Raw genomic sequence first — 17359 nt, 5'->3', positions numbered from 1 at the left:
AAAAAAAATGAAGAAAAAAAGAAATGCATTAAGATTAGCCAGTCAATTTAATAGCAAAAATAAGTTCCACACATAAAACTTCCACTTACTGTGGAAATAAAGCCTGATGAAACTGCTATGATTGTATTTAAATAATATTTACATTCACCAAAATGCAGAAGATTTAACATGTTAAGTAAAACCAATTAGGTGAAGCAATTTTGAAACACACTGATGAGAAGAAAGAAAATTTAAATTTGCATAAAACAGAACAGGAACGTAACAAAATAAACTTGTGAGGAACAAACGCATGTACAATGTTTCAATTTTATTCATAACATATCCAAAAACTATTTACACGAGTCAATTTGTAGAAATGCATATTTTAAAAACTAAGCCATCTTTTTTTGGTGTCCCTCAGATGCCCTTGCTGTAAACATTGCAGTAATTTATATAAAATTAATTCCATATTCTACATTAGATCTTATTTATTTATATGAAGTCCTTGCGCTGGGTATTTAAACAGAAAACCGCAGGCAAGTCTCTTATTATAATTTTTTTTAAAGAAAAGAGCAAAGAATAAGGGCAGCAAAGAAAAATTGACTACTTCGAGTCACTGGATTTCCCAGTCATGTTGTTCTCATTATTTAAAACTTCCTCCGGCGTGTAACCGGTTTGGGGAAAATGGCGTCCATCACTCGCTTACGCCGCAGGTTCATTCTCAGAGATGAGGGCTCCTTCTCTTTGTCCTCCTGTTGCTCCTCCACTCTCCTCTGGGTCCTGGAAGTGGACTCCTCCGGGGTCGCAATAGGGGACAGAAAAACAATCTCTACAGGCGGTGGTAGGGCGCTGGCTGCCTTTGCCCTGAAAAAAGAACGAACGAGAACAATGAAATCCAACGAGCTAAAATCTGTAGTTAACATTGGGAGAAAAAAACAAAACAAAAAAAAAAACATTTTACCTTGCAGACCTCTTTGTTCTGGATTTAGTAGCTTGTGGTAATTCTGAAGCATCTTCAGATGTATTTGACTGAAGTAAAGACAATTGGGGGTTAGTCCCTGTGGCAACAAACCAGGGTGCATAACTAGTGAACCAAAATAAATCTTAATATTGAATTTCATTCAAAAAGAAAAACATTCAAACCTTCACCGCCCCCCAAAAGTATTGACTATGAATTAATATACTTTTCAGTAGATGGACATATAAGAAGGGTTACATTTAATGAAATTTTAAAGCCATATGGCCTTAAAAGCACAATCATTTGCGCAGGTACACTAGGATATAGACGCTTACAGCAGAGGCTGAGCATAACACGTCAACCTGTCCACTGCCAGCCTCTGTAAAAGCACTGAAGAGCAAACCTCGGTATTTGTGGTGTGGCGGGTCCGGGTGACTGGATGGGAGATCTCCTCAGATGGGGTTTCAGTGTTCTGTAGTGGGGCATCAGTTTTCCGGCCTAAAAAGACGATAATAGAAGAAAAATCAAATACTTCATAAACTAGGTGGTGTATAGGGGTGGGGGTGGGTGGGGGCATTACCTCTTGTTTTCTTCTGGGGTGTGAAGTTGAAATCCCTCACAGGGGAGGATTCAGGATCAGGCACCTTGCTCGCCCTTGTACGTCTTCCAGCTGACCCCCTACGAACAACTGGCGGGTCCTGGACTCCATCTGTTCCAGTGTCTGGTTTAAATTCTTCAGTTTGTGTCACCTCGACGTCAGGGACCGAGGCAGGTGGCGAGGGCGCCCTCTGCACGGGCGCTTTCCTTCTCCTGGGATGGATGACCTCAGTCACTGCAGGTCCAGAGTTCCCCTCTCTGGCCTCGTCTTTCAGTCTCTCCATTAAAGCATCGGTCAGGGGCATACCAGATCCAACTTCCACCGGGGTGTCCAAAAGAGGTCGCTCTTCTTTCTCCTTCTCCAAGTCCTCCAGAGGGTTCCAGTGCTGACTCCTGGTAAGTCTGCGTACCACACCAAGTGGCTGCACATCATCCGAGATCAAGGGGGCTTCCTTCGCCTTCTCCACCGTACCGGCTCTCGTCTGCCGCCTGCTTCTGGGCGGGGTCACCGGAGCAAGGCTAGAAACCTCAACGTCCATGGGCGGAAAGTTCTCTAGAGTCAGGCTGAGCCTTCGGGTGGATTTCCTTAACCGGCTCGGACTACTGGGCGCAGCTGGCTTGACCTCGGGGACCACGGCAAGAACCTCTGAAGCCTCACCACTGCGGTCTGTGGCTTGAGTTTTTCTGGCACTCCGCCTACCAGACACCTCAGTGGGAAGTGGACCGACAGCAGCAGCAGCAGCTGCTTCTTCTTCTTCTTCTTCACTTTCCACAATGGTGCTCCGGGTTCGTCGGCTGCCTTTTCTAGGAGTGGCTTTCTGGGGCGTTTGCCGCTTGGAAGGTTCTGCCTTTGTGTCGATCTGAGCATTGGTCAACGCGGCGGGCGCCTCTTCACCCGACGCCTTTACTTCAGACTTCCTTACGCTCCTTTTTGGTGTAACAGGAACCTGGTAGTCCTGTAGCTGCTTGCTGCTCCTGGTAACGCGTCTTGGCGTGGACGGCACCTGGGCCTCACCGTCCGACTGCACCTTCTCGGCATCAGAAACATGCGAGGGAAACGTCACCGCTTTCTTGTGGCCACTGGACTTCCGCGTGGTAACAGGTGGGATAGCACTTTCCAAATCAGCCTTTTCAGCGCAGATTTGAGCCGTGGACTTGCTTTGAAAGGCTGCTTTCATCCCTTCAGCATTTTCCAGGCCTGGGTGCTCTTGGTTATCGTGAAAACTATTCACGGCGTCCTGTTTGTCACTTTCATGTGCACATAACTGTTCATTCTCAAGACACTGGTCTTCATGTGGCTTCTCACTTTCATTTGCCATGGAAGGCATGGAAGATTCCAAAACCTCAGGTTCAGACACCACAGGCACGTCAGGGGCCCTTTTCTCAAGGTCCGCTTCGACTTCCACACTGATGCCATTGACCAGGCCTCTGTCTTCGGTTGGGGTTGTGTCCTCTATTTCTGCTGGCAAATCTTTCAAGTCATTAACATCTAAAGTAACTGGTTCAAGTTCTGGTTTGGCAGCTTCAGATTCAAGATGCTCATCATCAAGACGAGCTATGAAAGGGACTACAGGGATTCCTGCACCCATAGGGGTGACTTCCTGCATGCAATCTTCCTCCAATTCATCTCCCAGAACTCCCTTATCGTCCTGGTCAAGCACTTCTGTAGGCACAACAGTTTCCATTTGTGGTTCCTGAACCATAGGGTTCATGACAACATCTGTATTGATCTGCTGCTCATAGTCATCAGTATGCTTGACCTCCTGAGGTATATTCATAATGAGAAGCTGGCTGTTGGGGTCAAGCATTGCCCCGCCATGCTCATCCTCATCTTCTGCTTCCAGCATGAGTGAGAAGCCACCAGTTGGTTCTGCTGTCTCGGTGCTGAGTGCTGTTAAACCTCCATCCACCAGATGATGATCTTCAGTCAGTTCCAAGGGTACCAACAGTGTGGTGGAAGGCTTGAGCTCAGTGTAACACACTGCATCATGTTCATTGTTAACATCACCCGCAAGGGTGACCATCATAACCTGTCCTTCCTCCTCCTCTCCCAGCATTAGTCCTTCTACCACCTATTGGGGAAAAATTACTTCAGTAAAACCATATAGAATTAAATTAAATGCGAATAATAATTCCAGCTTGTGAGTACCTGTGTTTCAGGGGTGACCACTGACAGCACAGCAGTGGCTTGTTCCTGGATGTACTGATCGTGTGGAGAAAGCTCTTCCAGGAAAAGCTCAGGATGCTGTCGGCCATTGCCCTCTACCTCATCAATTATCTCCACCTCACTGCCAGAATCTTCTTCCTCCTCTTCCTCTGCATCAGACTGATCCTCAGAGGCAGTGCTGGATAGCTCCTCACTGTCATTCAGACTAACTACAGCTGAAAAATAAATAAATGTGTTAAAAAATTTAACATTTAGAATTCGGCCAAGACAGGCTTAAGTTGAACGCTTACAGTGAGAATCTGAAGTAGTTGGTTCAGAGGGAGCAGAAGAGGTCTGTGTTGTGAGTGGTGGGGCTTCCTGTTTCTGATCAGGTGCAAGTTGATTGCTTAACATAAGACCATAATAGACAGATAAGCAAGTTATACATACACACACACACACACACACACACACACACACACACACACACACACACACACACACACAATTCTGGAGATTTGTCATATTGAGAAAAATGTCAGAGTACACGCTACCTGTTGAAGGAGCTCCAGTTCTGTGTTGGTGAATGTGGAGGGGACAGGTCATGAAACAACTGATGTTCCAAAAACTCATCCAGATCTGTGGAATATGCAGAACTGTTATTGCATTTAAACTTTCCAGCTGCAGCAACCATTCCTCTTCACACCAAATCCTCACCTTTGGCCTCCTGTTCTTCAAGACTTCGCTCCAGATTTGCCTCATCACTGTTTGAGGACTCAAGTTCTGGCTGATGGTTTGATTGCTCTGCAACCACAGGTGCGGGACACGATATTTCAGGTACTGTGGGCTCAATAGAAGGTTCACCAGGCACAGAGTTGGGTTGGAGTTCCCCTCTCATAAGTGTAGGATGAAGCTCAGAATCTTGTCCTAACACAGGTTCAGAATCCATTTCATGTGCGGAGTCCTCATTGACCTCCAGCTCTTCTGCTACTGGAACGAGTGCCTTGTCATCATTTTCTTCTCGAACATCAAGTGTGAACTCTGGGCTGCTTTCATGAACCTGCTCTGGAGAATGAACATGTTCAGCTGGTTCAGATGGAGAAATGCTTTCTTCTGCAGAAGAAAGATCCTGTGAAAGTGTGTGTTGCTTCACCACCACAAACTCCTCTACAATCTCCTCTTCATGGTGCTCATGACTCAGTGCTCCTTCATTCACTGAGCCCTCCGGTTCGGGAGCGTCATGAAACTCCACATCAGTGTTCCCGGACTGGTCTACTGAAGCCACGCTCACGTCATGTCCCAGACTTGGTCTTTGTACCAGCGTGGGCAGCACCAATGAGACATCCTGAACAGAAGAGCCGCTCTGAGACTCATTTTCCTCCAGTATGGACTTCTGAGTTTGCGGAGCTAGGGTCAAACTTGGCTCTTGTTCATCCTCTTCCTCACGTGACTGATGAAGGCTCCAAGAGCCTTTTCCCGATCTCTTCAGCAAGCTGACTTCACCATCAGCTACGCCCTATAAAGCAATACATGCATTAAATACATTTTAAAACAATAAAACAATAAAAACATAAAAACAAAACTATTGTACATTTACCCCATTGCTCCAATGGACTTGGCCTTTTGGTGGTTCAGGGCCAGGAGAGGACGCCTCCTCTATAAACGTGATGCGGCTCTCCTTAGGCCGGAGAGATGGGGTGACCGATCGACCAGGGGATGCAGACGGAGTGGCTACTGGGGTCGTGCGCTGGCTGCTCCGTAGGATTGAGTGTGGGGTGAAACTTGAGAAAGCAGAGGTACCTGAAGCAGCCAGAGCACGAGCTCTCTGGGGAAAGATATATTAGTTTTAACAATAAATCTGTAATATTACACTAAACAGAGCCCCCAAATGCAGAGACTATTTAGATAAAAAAAAGCTGCTTACCTTTACCACCTGTGGTGTTTGCAGCAGACTCAGCTCAGGTGCTTTTGAGAGGCTCTTGGAGGCAGGCCACAAGTAAGGAGTCCTGGTTGGAGTCTGGGACAGTGGTCCAGCAGCCTCTGGAGAATTCTGAGAAGATGGATGCACCACCCGGTCAAGAAGTCTGCAAAAGCAAGCAATCGCCATCAGATTGGTATTACATTAATAGTTTGTGTGATCCACTTCTTTATTTCCCAAGGACCAAGTTCCACCCCATTGCACCTTGACATCCTCTTGCTGTTTGTGATTGGTGTGCTCACAAATGCTTCTGGGACCTCCATTGAGGGACGCGGAGGACTTGGCACAAGAACTTCAGGCACTGTAGAACTGGGCAAAAGAAAGAGACTGTTAATGTTAATAGCAGACTAGTTGCAAATCTGATTTTTTTGTACTAATTTTACTGTTAGGAATAAGTAAAACTGTACCAATTAAAAGTAGAGGACTTTGGCTTGTCTTTGCCAACCCAGACTTCCTCTATTTTAGAAAGGACGTTGTTGATAAAAGTTGATCTTGTCATCACATTCTCAGTAGCTGACCTTTTAGGTAACGTTGATAATGGCTGAGGTCTGGAAACTAGAAAGAATGTAAATAAAAAGCTTAACTTAACCACCTGGCTAAGATTTAGACGTAAATGTACAAATAACGAAAACAAACCTTTTTTAAATATGGTAGAAGGGTGACTGTATGGCTTGGCTCTTTCTGTTGCCAGTTTCCATTGAGCTCTTGGAAGGACCTTCCCATACTGGTCCAGAATGGAGTTCCTGGTGTTTGACCGCTCTTTCAATTTAGGATCTCTGTCATTCTGTTTTAAAACAGACGCCATTACAGTTACAATTACTTTAGCTGGTATAAAAAGGTAGTTAATGTAGTCTTGTAAAACTTACAAGCAGGTTCATCTTGAGTGTCTGATTGAGCTGAAGGGCAGGAATGTAGTTAGCCTGTTGGAGATAATGGACCATAAGCAGCTCTCTGTTCTGAAGACCTCCTGTGCCCTGAAGGAATCGTTCCAAGCAATCCTACACACACATTAAGGATCATAAAGACAGAATCCACTTGTAAACATTACATCAGGAATAGAATACAGCAAGAACAGTTCCCAAACCTGCTCAGCCATTCCTAGGGGCAGTTTGAGAAGCTCCTTAATCAGGTCCAGTTCTTGACAGGTTTCAAACAGGAAGTGCAATAGTTCCTCCATGTTCAGTTTGTTTGAATGCTGCCTCAGCAGTGTCCAAGCCTCCACCATACACCTATTCCAAAAGAAAGCCATAAAAATTGAAATATTCAATACCTTTGATTACCCTTAATACCAAAAAAAAAATCCCATGCACTTAAACTGAGATCTATATTAAGCAGTTTTTGAGGGCGCTTTCACACCTTTGCTTTGGTCCGAGTCAGTCGGTGAGTTTTGAACACTATCATTTCCTCTTAGTTCAGTTTCCTTTCACACAAGGAAAAATCCAAGTGAACCAAAATGTGTCACTTTAAATGATTCGAGAACTTTGTCAGATGTACCACCGGATGAACAACAAAAGTAAATACAGGAAGCAGATCTGCCGTTGTGGACTGTGTTTGAATGAAATTGGAGGGACACGATGGAAATACATTATCAGGTTTGCTGTTATATTACATGCATTTAGCACTTTAAGCAAAGCATACCTCCTAAAGGGGGGATACGAAGTTCGATTCAAGTGCACTAAACTCAGTAGGTGTGAAAGTGCCCTAACGCATGAAAGGTGCTATAAATATGCCATTGAAATAAGCTTGTTTTCTAGACCACCAGGAAGAGAGTAAAGCAAAGCAACCACCACCTACCAAGCACTTGCATTCAGCTGCAATAATGCAAAAGATGTACACTGTCATAGTGTGATGTTGCCTCATTTCCCGGAACATACCGATATTTGAACAGCAAGAAAATATACCCTGCAGTGCTTCATTCAGCCCGTCCACCACAAAAACTTACGTTATAAAACCTGTAGGTGGAAAAACCCAGGCAACCAGATCCATAAAAGACTGTTAAGGTTCCTCAAGGTTCCTCGCATATAGAACGTTGAAAGATGCCTACCTATTGTGCAGGAGGACCAAGAGGGAGAGCTTCGCCTGGCTGGTTGAGCTTGTGGGAGGCTTCATCACATGCATGTAGCGCAGGGCGAGTTTGTGTTGTCCCTGGCACATCAGAGCCTGCAGCACCCGATCATGCTGCCAGGACCACATGGAGTGGCTAGTGGCAGGGTGCAACAGGAGTTCCAGAGAGTTCTAAGAGTTGGTATGATCAAGACTGGTTCAAAACCTCTGGAGGAGCAAGTATCTAAACTCATTTCTACAGACATCAATCACTTAAACAGATACATACCTCATGGTCACGATGGTCTAGCAACCACAAGCCCTGGACTAGTTTCACTAGACCAATAGGAATGGCAAAGGCTGTAGGGAAAGATTCCACTGATGCACCACTCTTGTTGGGAAATGAATACATGACATCCAGCAACAAATAAATAACCTAAAGTGCAGTGTTAAGGAAAAAGAAGAGGCAAACAAGTGACCATAACATTCACTAAGACAGGGGAAAAAAAACCACCCACCCACACACCCACCCACACCCACACACCCACACAAACAAATACATGAAGGATACAACAGCATGTTTGTCAGATTCCTCAACATTTTCAAGAAGATAAATATCCAGTAGTGCCTGCAGAGAGGAAGGAAATAATAAACCCACACACATCAGTACAAATAAAAACAAGGTTTTGGCTGAAAAGTCTGAAAGACACTAATACTTCTCAAATCTGATGTACCAATGCAATTATTGCTGGAAAAAGCTTGTATTTAAATTTATTAAGTCTAACAAAAGCTATTCATATAGCACTAACTTTGTGGTCTGTGTTCACAGACTCTTGAATTTGTATTGTTGCCAAAAATTATTGTTGCATGATTATTAACCCACATAGAATTAATTGCTGAAAGTCACATGTTATTTATGGCATGATTGTGAATGGGAACCATTTGACAACTGACCAGCTGCAGGAAAAAAAGAATGCTTACATGCAACGAGGAGGGTGGATACTGTCCTGTTCCACCCTCGTCTCTTTTCCACAGATCCCCAAGACGCTGACTGCATTGGGCCACTAACCCATCAACCATGAGGCAGTCACTGCACCATTTGCCCCTGCGGAAGAAAGCAACATGTGAACTTATTGCACCCATGATGAATTCTGAATTCATGCTCTTCACCACTGGCACGATGTGGCCACCCCACATAAAATTCCTAAAATCGCTAAAAATAGCCATTAATGATTTCAGCTCAAGATTCTGCAGACTTGCTTTGAAAGACGCTGTAGCTCCTCTCGTCTGCCGCTGTAATAATTCTTTATCACCACATAGCTGTAAAATGGCCTGGAGAGCTGAAGGGCGTCATCATCTGTAAAGTAAAAGCACCACTCATGAAACACTCACAAATTAATGAATCCAAACTGATTAATGCACAACAAAACCTACCTGAGCCTTCAGGAAGAAGCCCAGTCCGACAGAACCAGAGAACAACCTGAGCATACTGGGCTATAAGTGCTGACACCAGGTTCTTGTTGAAGAGTCCTACTAGGCCTGAGAAGCAAACCCAAATTCAAAATTCATTCAATCAAATTCAAACCCAATAATAATGCCTTTAAAATGTATTCTGATTGAGGATGCACCGATACGTCTTTCTCGGTTCTGATACAGAGACATCCTCTCAATAAGTCATTATCTGATCAACATCCAATCCTTATAAAGCTGAATATGGAGGTGTGTGCACCTTTATGAGTGAGCTCCTGGGCTTCATTTAGCAGACAAGTGAAGATAGTGCTTAGGTTGCTCAGCAGAAGTTGGCTGTGCTGCAGCAGCTGCAGCGTTTGAGGGTCAGTAAAATTTGAGGTGCTGTCAAACAAAGGGGCACCTAGACATACAAAAAAAAAAAAAAAAAAAAAAAGTTTAGGTTTTTTTTTTTTTGGTCCAAATGTTAACTTGTTTGCCATACAGTGACAGACAGTTCAGACTTTCTCAGATTCAAACACTGAACCCAGTTTGTTAAGGAAAAGCAAATGATTATGTGGAAACTCACAAATCGAATCCAGTTCCTCCTTTGCTTGGACCACCTTGTCCCAAGCCCATTCCAAGATGTAGCGCAGGTTAACCACAGAGCCTGGCTGGTCTGTTATGTCAATTCAAAACCAAGAAAAGAAATTACAGAAAAACTACCTGTATTTAACAGTATCCAACAGGAATGTCTGAAATAGATTCATTATTTGAAACAACGTAACTAATTAATAAAGGGTTTGAAAACCACCAAATTTAGTTTCAAACCTGGCCAAGTCAGATTTACCATTATAAGAACTGATTACTGTATAAATTTAATAAAACACCTATAATGCAGCAGAGTACAATGTTAAGTAAAGTCTGTCCAAAGGTAAATACTTTAGTAAAGTACAGATACAGAGCTGTGATATAAATTTGGCCAACGGGAGATATATTTATTACACCACAATTTTATGCCATATCACACAGCCTTGCATGAAAAAACAACTTTAGTGTAAAGTAACATTTACTTTGTTACTTTCCACGTCTAGGAAAAAATGAATCAAGAAATGTTAACCCTCTCACCTTCAGTTTTACACTGCTTTATGCAGCCTGTGATCAGTCCCAGAGAACTACTCTCCACAGCAGTAGACAGGATGGCATCTAACTGTTGCACCTGTTGAAATTAATTTGATATAGTATTCATTATACAACAATCCAACTAAGCACCAAAAAGGTAGACCCTTTACCCTCACACGAAAATATGCTGGTATTAGATACTCACCTGAGACAGATTGGAAGGCTGAACATCAGCCAGACGTGTGGAGAGCAGGCCAGACATCAAGCAACGGGAGTAGCCATTAGAGATGCTCTCACTTAGGGAGGGGCCTGACTTCTTAAGGTAGCTAAGAGTCTGGGTATAACGATTGCAACAAACATAGAATTTGCTATTTAAAAACTGAATTTTATTTACGTCAGCAGAATTACAAACTCAACTGAATAAAAAACGCACCTCCTTTTGATAACCAGAGCAAGTTAAGTGGACAATTCCAGAGTTAAGCAAGCAGCTTGCATCTAGAAAAGGAAACTAATTAATTAATTCAGAGAAAGAAAATGTACATTAAGTGACAATCTTCGTCAGAAGCCTGCTCACCGAAATTATATGTGGTGGGATTGAAGAACTGCTCTGGAGGGGGGCAGGTAAAGGGCAGCCCTCTGCTAAGACTGCGCTCATGCACCAGTACATCCAGGAGCGTGCAGGGAGAGGTCATCTCCACCACAGAGTCCAGAGTCCAGACAGCAAGATAAGGACAGCTCCTCAGAGACTCCCCTGCTCTGTTCAACAAGCATAAGTCATGCTCCTCATACATTCTGCAATTTCAGGTCGTGGAAACCTGTAGTGAACCTGTGATTACCTTAAAGCATCTGGCATCTGTGCATGATACCACCTGTTGATATCAAAGACACCAATGTAGGTTGATGGCTTGCCCTGTCCATATGACTTCACTTGCCAACTGAATATTGAAACACTGGTGTCAGGGGAGGCCACTGTTGAAGAAATTGAAACAGTTGGTATGGATTAGAGCTCAAAATTCAACTTGATTACAATTAGTTCTGAGTGGTATAAATGATACAAATTTGGCCAATAAGAGAGATTTTGATTATGCTGGCATACCACAGAAATATCTGCATCACATGCACAATCCCATTATTAGTTATAGCTAAGGTGCAACAACAATAATCTGTTAGCAGTGGGACATTCACAGACCTGCACTGTATTTTCTCTAACTCATTAAACCAAAACCTAGAAATCTCCACTTAAAAGTTCCATAAGTTCAAACTACATGTGTAACTCTATGTTAGTCATGCCCTTTCATACTTCAAGGCCTTTATGGGAGAGAGAATCAAATGTTATATTTTTCTATAATGGCAGATTTGCACAATAAATATTTTATGTTCACGCCTACTTTGAAACATGTAAAAAGTTTATTATACAACTTCCGGCGGCTATGGACATATCTGACCCTTGCAAAAAGTTTTATTTAGAGATCAAATTATATACTGCAGTATATACAGTCTACAGTTCAATTTATATCACAATATGAATCACACAGCCCTAATTACAATTATTATGTGAGTGCTTTGATTTGATCTCAATGCATCCCATTAATACAGATCAGGCAGCCATAGTCACTACCAGCACAACTTAACTAGAATTCCACCAAGCAACATCATTTATGATATAATCAATTATGTTCTCCACTGAATTGATGCAGAATAGTCCACATCCTGATTATAAGAACACCCCTAGTACTAATGGAAAATACTAGTAAAAATAGAATGCTTGATGAGATGGATAGGCCAGTTTATTGATTTCGTTCATTACATCAGCTACAAGTATTTTTTTTTTACCTTCATTCATGCTGTCATCACGGTCTGGATGGTGCCGAAACTTCTCAATGGTCTGGCAGCTGAGTAGCCTGGTGTTGGTAGCCTGAGCTCTCAATGGAATGGCAGTACCATTGAGGTCCTGACTGTATCGCTCTTCACAGTACTCCAGGCCCTGAGAGACACCATTTGTTTTCCCATTGATTATGATGTTAATTGCACATAGATAAAACAAAACTAACGCAGGAAAGTACACTATGGCCATAGTAGCATTAATGCATTCGATGAAAATATAAACTATACTATTGGCCAGATAAAGAAAACTAAACAAAACAGTTTTCTGTTACCTCATACAGAATTTTTCCTGAATGAAGACACTTCCTCTCCCCAAAGGCCAGCTGTAGTAAATGAAGACTGACCACATCCCCTTCACTGAGAGAAGGAATAATTACGCACTTTAATCCCCCACACTTCCAGCATGCTAAAGTGAAAGAATGACATCTCGCTGCAAAAATATGCAAACAATGTACTCTGCCCCAGTTCTAATGCTGAGGCATGGAAGGTGCATTGATTTATAAAGGAGAAAACTCACTGATCCTGAGCCGACTGCACAGCCCAAAGGTAGCAACAGTTACGAGGATCATTCTCCGGCTCCTGAAATGTAAATGCATACACAGGCACTCTCCCTCCCTCTAACTGCGAGTGATATCTGTCGAGAGAAATTCATAAATGTTAGACCGTTTCAGCACAGTAACAGTATAAAAACAGAGAAAATGCCTATCTACAGTGATGCTTACTCTTTCTTAAGGGTCTTCATGTTCCAGAGCTGCAGGTAGCCATCTGAAAAACCCACTGCCAGCTGGTTGGTGCGAGAAACGTACTGCAGTGCTGTGACACCAGTGCCTGTTGGGCTGCTGAGCTGGAGGCAGAGGTGTCGGCCTTGTCGCGTCACACCTTCTCTCAAGCGAGGAATGTCTGATGGGGACTTATTCACAATCTCCAGACCTATGGTTACATTTTAGGGGTCAACATCAATAAATGTCAAGAAAAATGTCTTAAATGAAAGAAAGGGGAGGGGGGGAGTGAAGATCTGCAGCATACCTGACGCCTCCAGCTCAGTTTGGCTACAGGACAGGTCATCTAAGCAAAGATCAACTAATAACACATGGCCTATGTCGGTCACCACAGCAGCAACTCCAAAAAACCACCGCAAGCTCTGGTGGAGGTGCTGAGTGCTTGTGCTTGCACCCCCGTAGCTCACCAGAGGCTCGACCGCCGTGATCTAAAGAGGAATATAAATTTACATAGAAAATGTAATACCACCCAGCATTTTTATGTATAAGTTAGTTCATTAACTTGTCAAAGTGGGTAGAAAAATCTCTTTTAAAAGTTGCAACTGACCCTTCCAGGGATGACCACGGCCTTGACCACACGCGAGATGCCCAGGTCGTACAGACAGAGCATGCTGCCCTCAGCTTCCTCCAAACCCACCAACAGGCCTGTCCTCTTGAGCCAGGAGAAGTCCCGTACAGCCAGTACCGTTGGTGGATTCTCACTCACGCTGCTGAAGCAGTAGGCCGAGAAGCGCTCGCCAGTGACCGAATGGACTACTTCCAACTGCGGACCACAGGCCAGCCAGGCGAGCCCATTCCGTCCTGCACACACCCCAGTACACAAAAAAAGCAGGACTATTAAAAAAATAATAATAATTTTAAAATAAATAAATAAAAACAGTTCTTACCAACGGTGAACTTTCCATGGAGCACAGAGTCCAGCGTGACCTCATCCTCCCCCAGAGCATCCACAGTCACCTCGGGAAAGTGCAGCAGGCTGCTGGTGACTTGAGCAACCAGGTCACGCATTCTTACTGAAGTGGGTGACACAGTAAGAATCAATATAGGCCCACAGGCTCGGAGGCACATGCACATCACATCGACCGCTTTTTCCTCAGAACAGAAAAGGGAAACGCGATGTCTTCCCTCCTCTCCACCGGGACCAAATTCAGCTGTTAGTGTGCAGTACAAACAAAAGGTCTTTTTAGCGGCATTGACTGTACCAGCTGTGAGCAGCTCAGCGCAGGACTGTTCCAGACAGAACAGCTGCAATACAACATGCTCTTGATCTGATCTGACGTTTAATTAACACAGGGCCAAAAAGAACATGCATTTTAGAACATACAAGGCACTAACATTACGGTTGATCGCAAATAGGGCACGGGTACAGTATCATAAACTGTAGATAAGTGCATTCAACGTTTATTTTAGGAATAGATGGCCCAAAACCAATTTGCTTTGATAATAGGCTGAAACCAAAACAAAGTAATGGCCACGAATTTTATAAAGACGAAAAATCACGGGGGCGAAGGGGAACAGTAACCGGGAGACGTGAATGTGCGATAAAAAAAGCGGACCGCGAGTCCCCACTGACGCATCACATGGCTGGCCCTCATGTGCGGCCTAACTCTCCCCACAGCACCTCGGCACCGCGACCAGGAGCACGGGCACAGACACGGTGCGGAAGGCCGGAATTCGGCAACCGCACGCCGGACCGCGTGGAATCGTTCGCGATTTTTCACGCCGCCCGCGCCGGGAGTGTAATCGGGACGGAGCGGCTAAGCTAGGCGGGCTACCGGAGCGAACGGGACGGCGCCGCAGTGTCTCGGTGACCGGCGCGAAGGGCCGAACAGTCAACGTTCGACAACTCGCGTCGTGGGAGAAAGCGCGACGTTCTCCTGAACGCTGCTCACGGCGAGTTACTCTGCCCGCCGCTGCCCCGACACGCGTCAGGTAGCCGCTAGCCGGCTAGCCACCTGGCTCGCCGGTGACACCACACCGGGCTGTGTTGGCGACGGCTCCGACGCGCTTAAGACAGTTCCGTAAGGCAAGCCGGCGCGCTGGACACGACCGACCACCGAAGGGCAACCGGAGCCCGGCGGGAGAAACTTTCCCTCTCAGACTTCTACGTCAGCGGGCGTTTGAATTTTGACGTAGCGACCTCCTTAAATTCACGCGGGTGGGACAGGCGAGGTACTTTTGTACGCGCCTTCTTTAGTACCCCCTCCCCTCGCATCGGAAGAAGAACAACTGTGCAATCTGGAACTGCGGAAGAGACGTTAACGTCGCCGAATAGTGCGTGCGGACAAGGAAGGCAGAGCGCGGTTAGCCGTTAGCTGCGGAGTTCACCTGGGTTGTGTTGACACTCTCACAATGTTGCCGACAATGTCTAGCACAACTCTTCTCACGCCATAATGCGTCGCTGCCGCATCCGCAAGTGTCTCTTGACAGTTTCCACCAAAAACGAGCTCGACGAAGACGGCAGAAAGGACCTTGACTCCTGTGAAACTAGCGGTCGGCTAAGAGCAAGCGCAGCAACTTGAACGCGTGCGCCATTTTCGTATGGCTCGCTGTAAAGCCACCGCCAAATCTCGCAGGCAGTCAACGCGCCAGAACGTGTTATCGCGAGACTTGACAACGACACAAAACACACATGTTTTGACATGTTTTATATTCTAGTTTCTTCAAAATAGCCGCCCTTTGCTCTGATTACTGATTTGCACACTCTTGGCATTCTTTCGATGAGGTTGTCACCTGAAATGCTTTTCCAACAGTCTTGAAGGAGTTCCCAGAGGTTTTTTTAGCACTTGTTGGCCCCTTTGCCTTCACTCTGTGGTCCAACTTACCCCAAACCATCTCGATTGGGTTCAGGTCCGGTGACTGTGGAGGTCAGGTCTCCACTTTTTGTTAAGTACATAACTCCACATGTGTTCATTCATAGTTTTGAAGCCTTCAGTGAGAATCTACCAATGTAAATGGTCATGAAAATAAAGAAAACACACTGAATGAGAAGGTGTGTCCAAACTTTTGACCTGTACTGACCTGTACACACACACACACACACACATATATATAGATAATTGTCTTATGGTACAAAATGACCGCAATCAAATTAAGAAGTATGTGACAACAAATTAGTATGATATTCGGTTATGTTTTGACTAAAGGACAAAGAATAGTTTAAGAAATGACTTGATTTACACAATAATGACAACATGACTCACACATTTCACAGGCAGATCACAATCTTTTTCCATGTGCATAAAAAGTCCAGCTTTCAATACTCTCGATGTAGCTCATTTCACCAATACTAATTATCTTACTCAACCTCTGAATAACTGGAGCTGTACCCACTGGCGACCTGACCATATTGCACACTTTCACCGTCTCATCTACTGCAAATTCATAACCTGTCAGTTATTGCTTACACATCAGTAGCCTACTGCCAACATGTTTTTCCCTCACCTTTTTCTTTCTTTTCTTCACTTATGTGTATTATTTAAATTTATAATTATATAAATTGTCTTATAATTGTCTTTGATGCAATGGCAAATGTAAAAATCTAATTCAATGGATTATATTTCTGAAATTCTGAATTAAACCTTTTCACCACTAGATGCCTCTCTACACACAGCAAATATTCTCCAAATCACTTCGAGCTACTGCATGATCAGCAGAAAACCTGTAGAGATGGAGCACAGACTACTGAGTTAATATAAATGTAGTATTTGACCATTAATTAACTGACTGATGATCTGAAATCATTATTAAATGTCAGCTTTCTGCTCATTTAACAACCATTTTGCTTCACTCTCGCTTACCCACCTTGCAGTGCTGAGTTTATATAACTGCTTTATTCCCCCATCTCCTCCCTTCCATCATGGCCACCCTGCTCTCTCAATTGGCAAGAAAGTGAACGAATGTAATCTCCGCTGAACTGCGATAATCACTAATAACGGCTCTACCGGCACTGGAGTTCATAACCATCACTGCTGGAATTCCCACCAGTGTTTGAAAAGCATGTCAGCTGCTAGATATGCAATCAGGAAGCATTTAGAGGTCTCCATTTTTATTATAGTTTCAAACATGTAATTATGTCCTGCTCAGAGGGACACATGCCGAATGAGAGATGTATGAAATTAAAGTGAAGGCAGAAAAATAAGTGTTGTGCCATGAGTTTGAAATTCGGGGGCACAGAGCTTGGTGTGTAGGTGTGAAGAATTGAAATTGTCTTCTAGAAAATGCAGCAATCAATCTTCTAAAAGTAAAAAGGGCATTTTCCGTTTACAGGATGAAATACCTTCGCAACCCATAACTTGATTCTGTCCCTGTTGACAGCAAGACAGAATTCAAATAATAAAGCTAAGATGACTGAGGCCTAGAAACCCAGATAAGACCTCACAGTAAAAAGAAGAAGATTTATGTTGGTGGAGGTGATGTTTTGAGGC

The 17359-nt window shown here is 44.1% G+C and overlaps 1 protein-coding gene across 1 annotated transcript; it reads right to left on the bottom strand.

The window, feature by feature from the left end:
- Positions 1-28: 28 nt before the first annotated feature.
- Positions 29-15483, bottom strand: ahctf1 (AT hook containing transcription factor 1). Its single transcript, XM_028994620.1, has 36 exons — positions 15261-15483; positions 13820-13945; positions 13480-13733; positions 13180-13360; positions 12876-13083; positions 12671-12787; positions 12426-12510; positions 12103-12253; positions 11106-11238; positions 10844-11025; positions 10703-10764; positions 10475-10603; positions 10276-10366; positions 9737-9826; positions 9431-9571; positions 9136-9240; positions 8962-9058; positions 8683-8806; positions 8273-8329; positions 7991-8137; positions 7703-7893; positions 6743-6887; positions 6525-6656; positions 6295-6442; positions 6066-6213; positions 5863-5967; positions 5605-5764; positions 5278-5505; positions 4398-5196; positions 4235-4319; positions 3992-4086; positions 3684-3916; positions 1518-3606; positions 1341-1435; positions 941-1008; positions 29-843 (listed from the first exon to the last, which is right to left on the bottom strand). Exons 2-36 carry the CDS (start codon positions 13938-13940, stop codon positions 627-629), a joined length of 7413 nt encoding a protein of 2470 aa, XP_028850453.1. The 5' UTR covers positions 13941-13945; positions 15261-15483; the 3' UTR covers positions 29-626.
- Positions 15484-17359: the final 1876 nt, after the last annotated feature.

Source organism: Denticeps clupeoides, chromosome 1 (assembly GCF_900700375.1).
Source record: "Denticeps clupeoides chromosome 1, fDenClu1.1, whole genome shotgun sequence".
NCBI lineage: Eukaryota > Metazoa > Chordata > Actinopteri > Clupeiformes > Denticipitidae > Denticeps > Denticeps clupeoides.
Note: the sequence above shows the minus strand (reverse complement) of the source record. Positions and strands in the feature narration are given on the sequence as shown.

Bases quoted from the DNA above. Each gene is read 5' to 3' on its own strand.
- ahctf1 (XM_028994620.1), bottom strand. From the start codon at position 13,940: ATGCGTGACCTGGTTGCTCAAGTCACCAGCAGCCTGCTGCACTTTCCC. The intron at 5,506-5,604 runs GTAAGCAGCTTT...ATCTTTCCCCAG, and splicing joins AAACACCACAGGTGGTAAAG to AGAGCTCGTGCTCTGGCTGC. The intron at 4,087-4,234 runs GTAGCGTGTACT...TCTTATGTTAAG, and splicing joins AACTGGAGCTCCTTCAACAG to CAATCAACTTGCACCTGATC.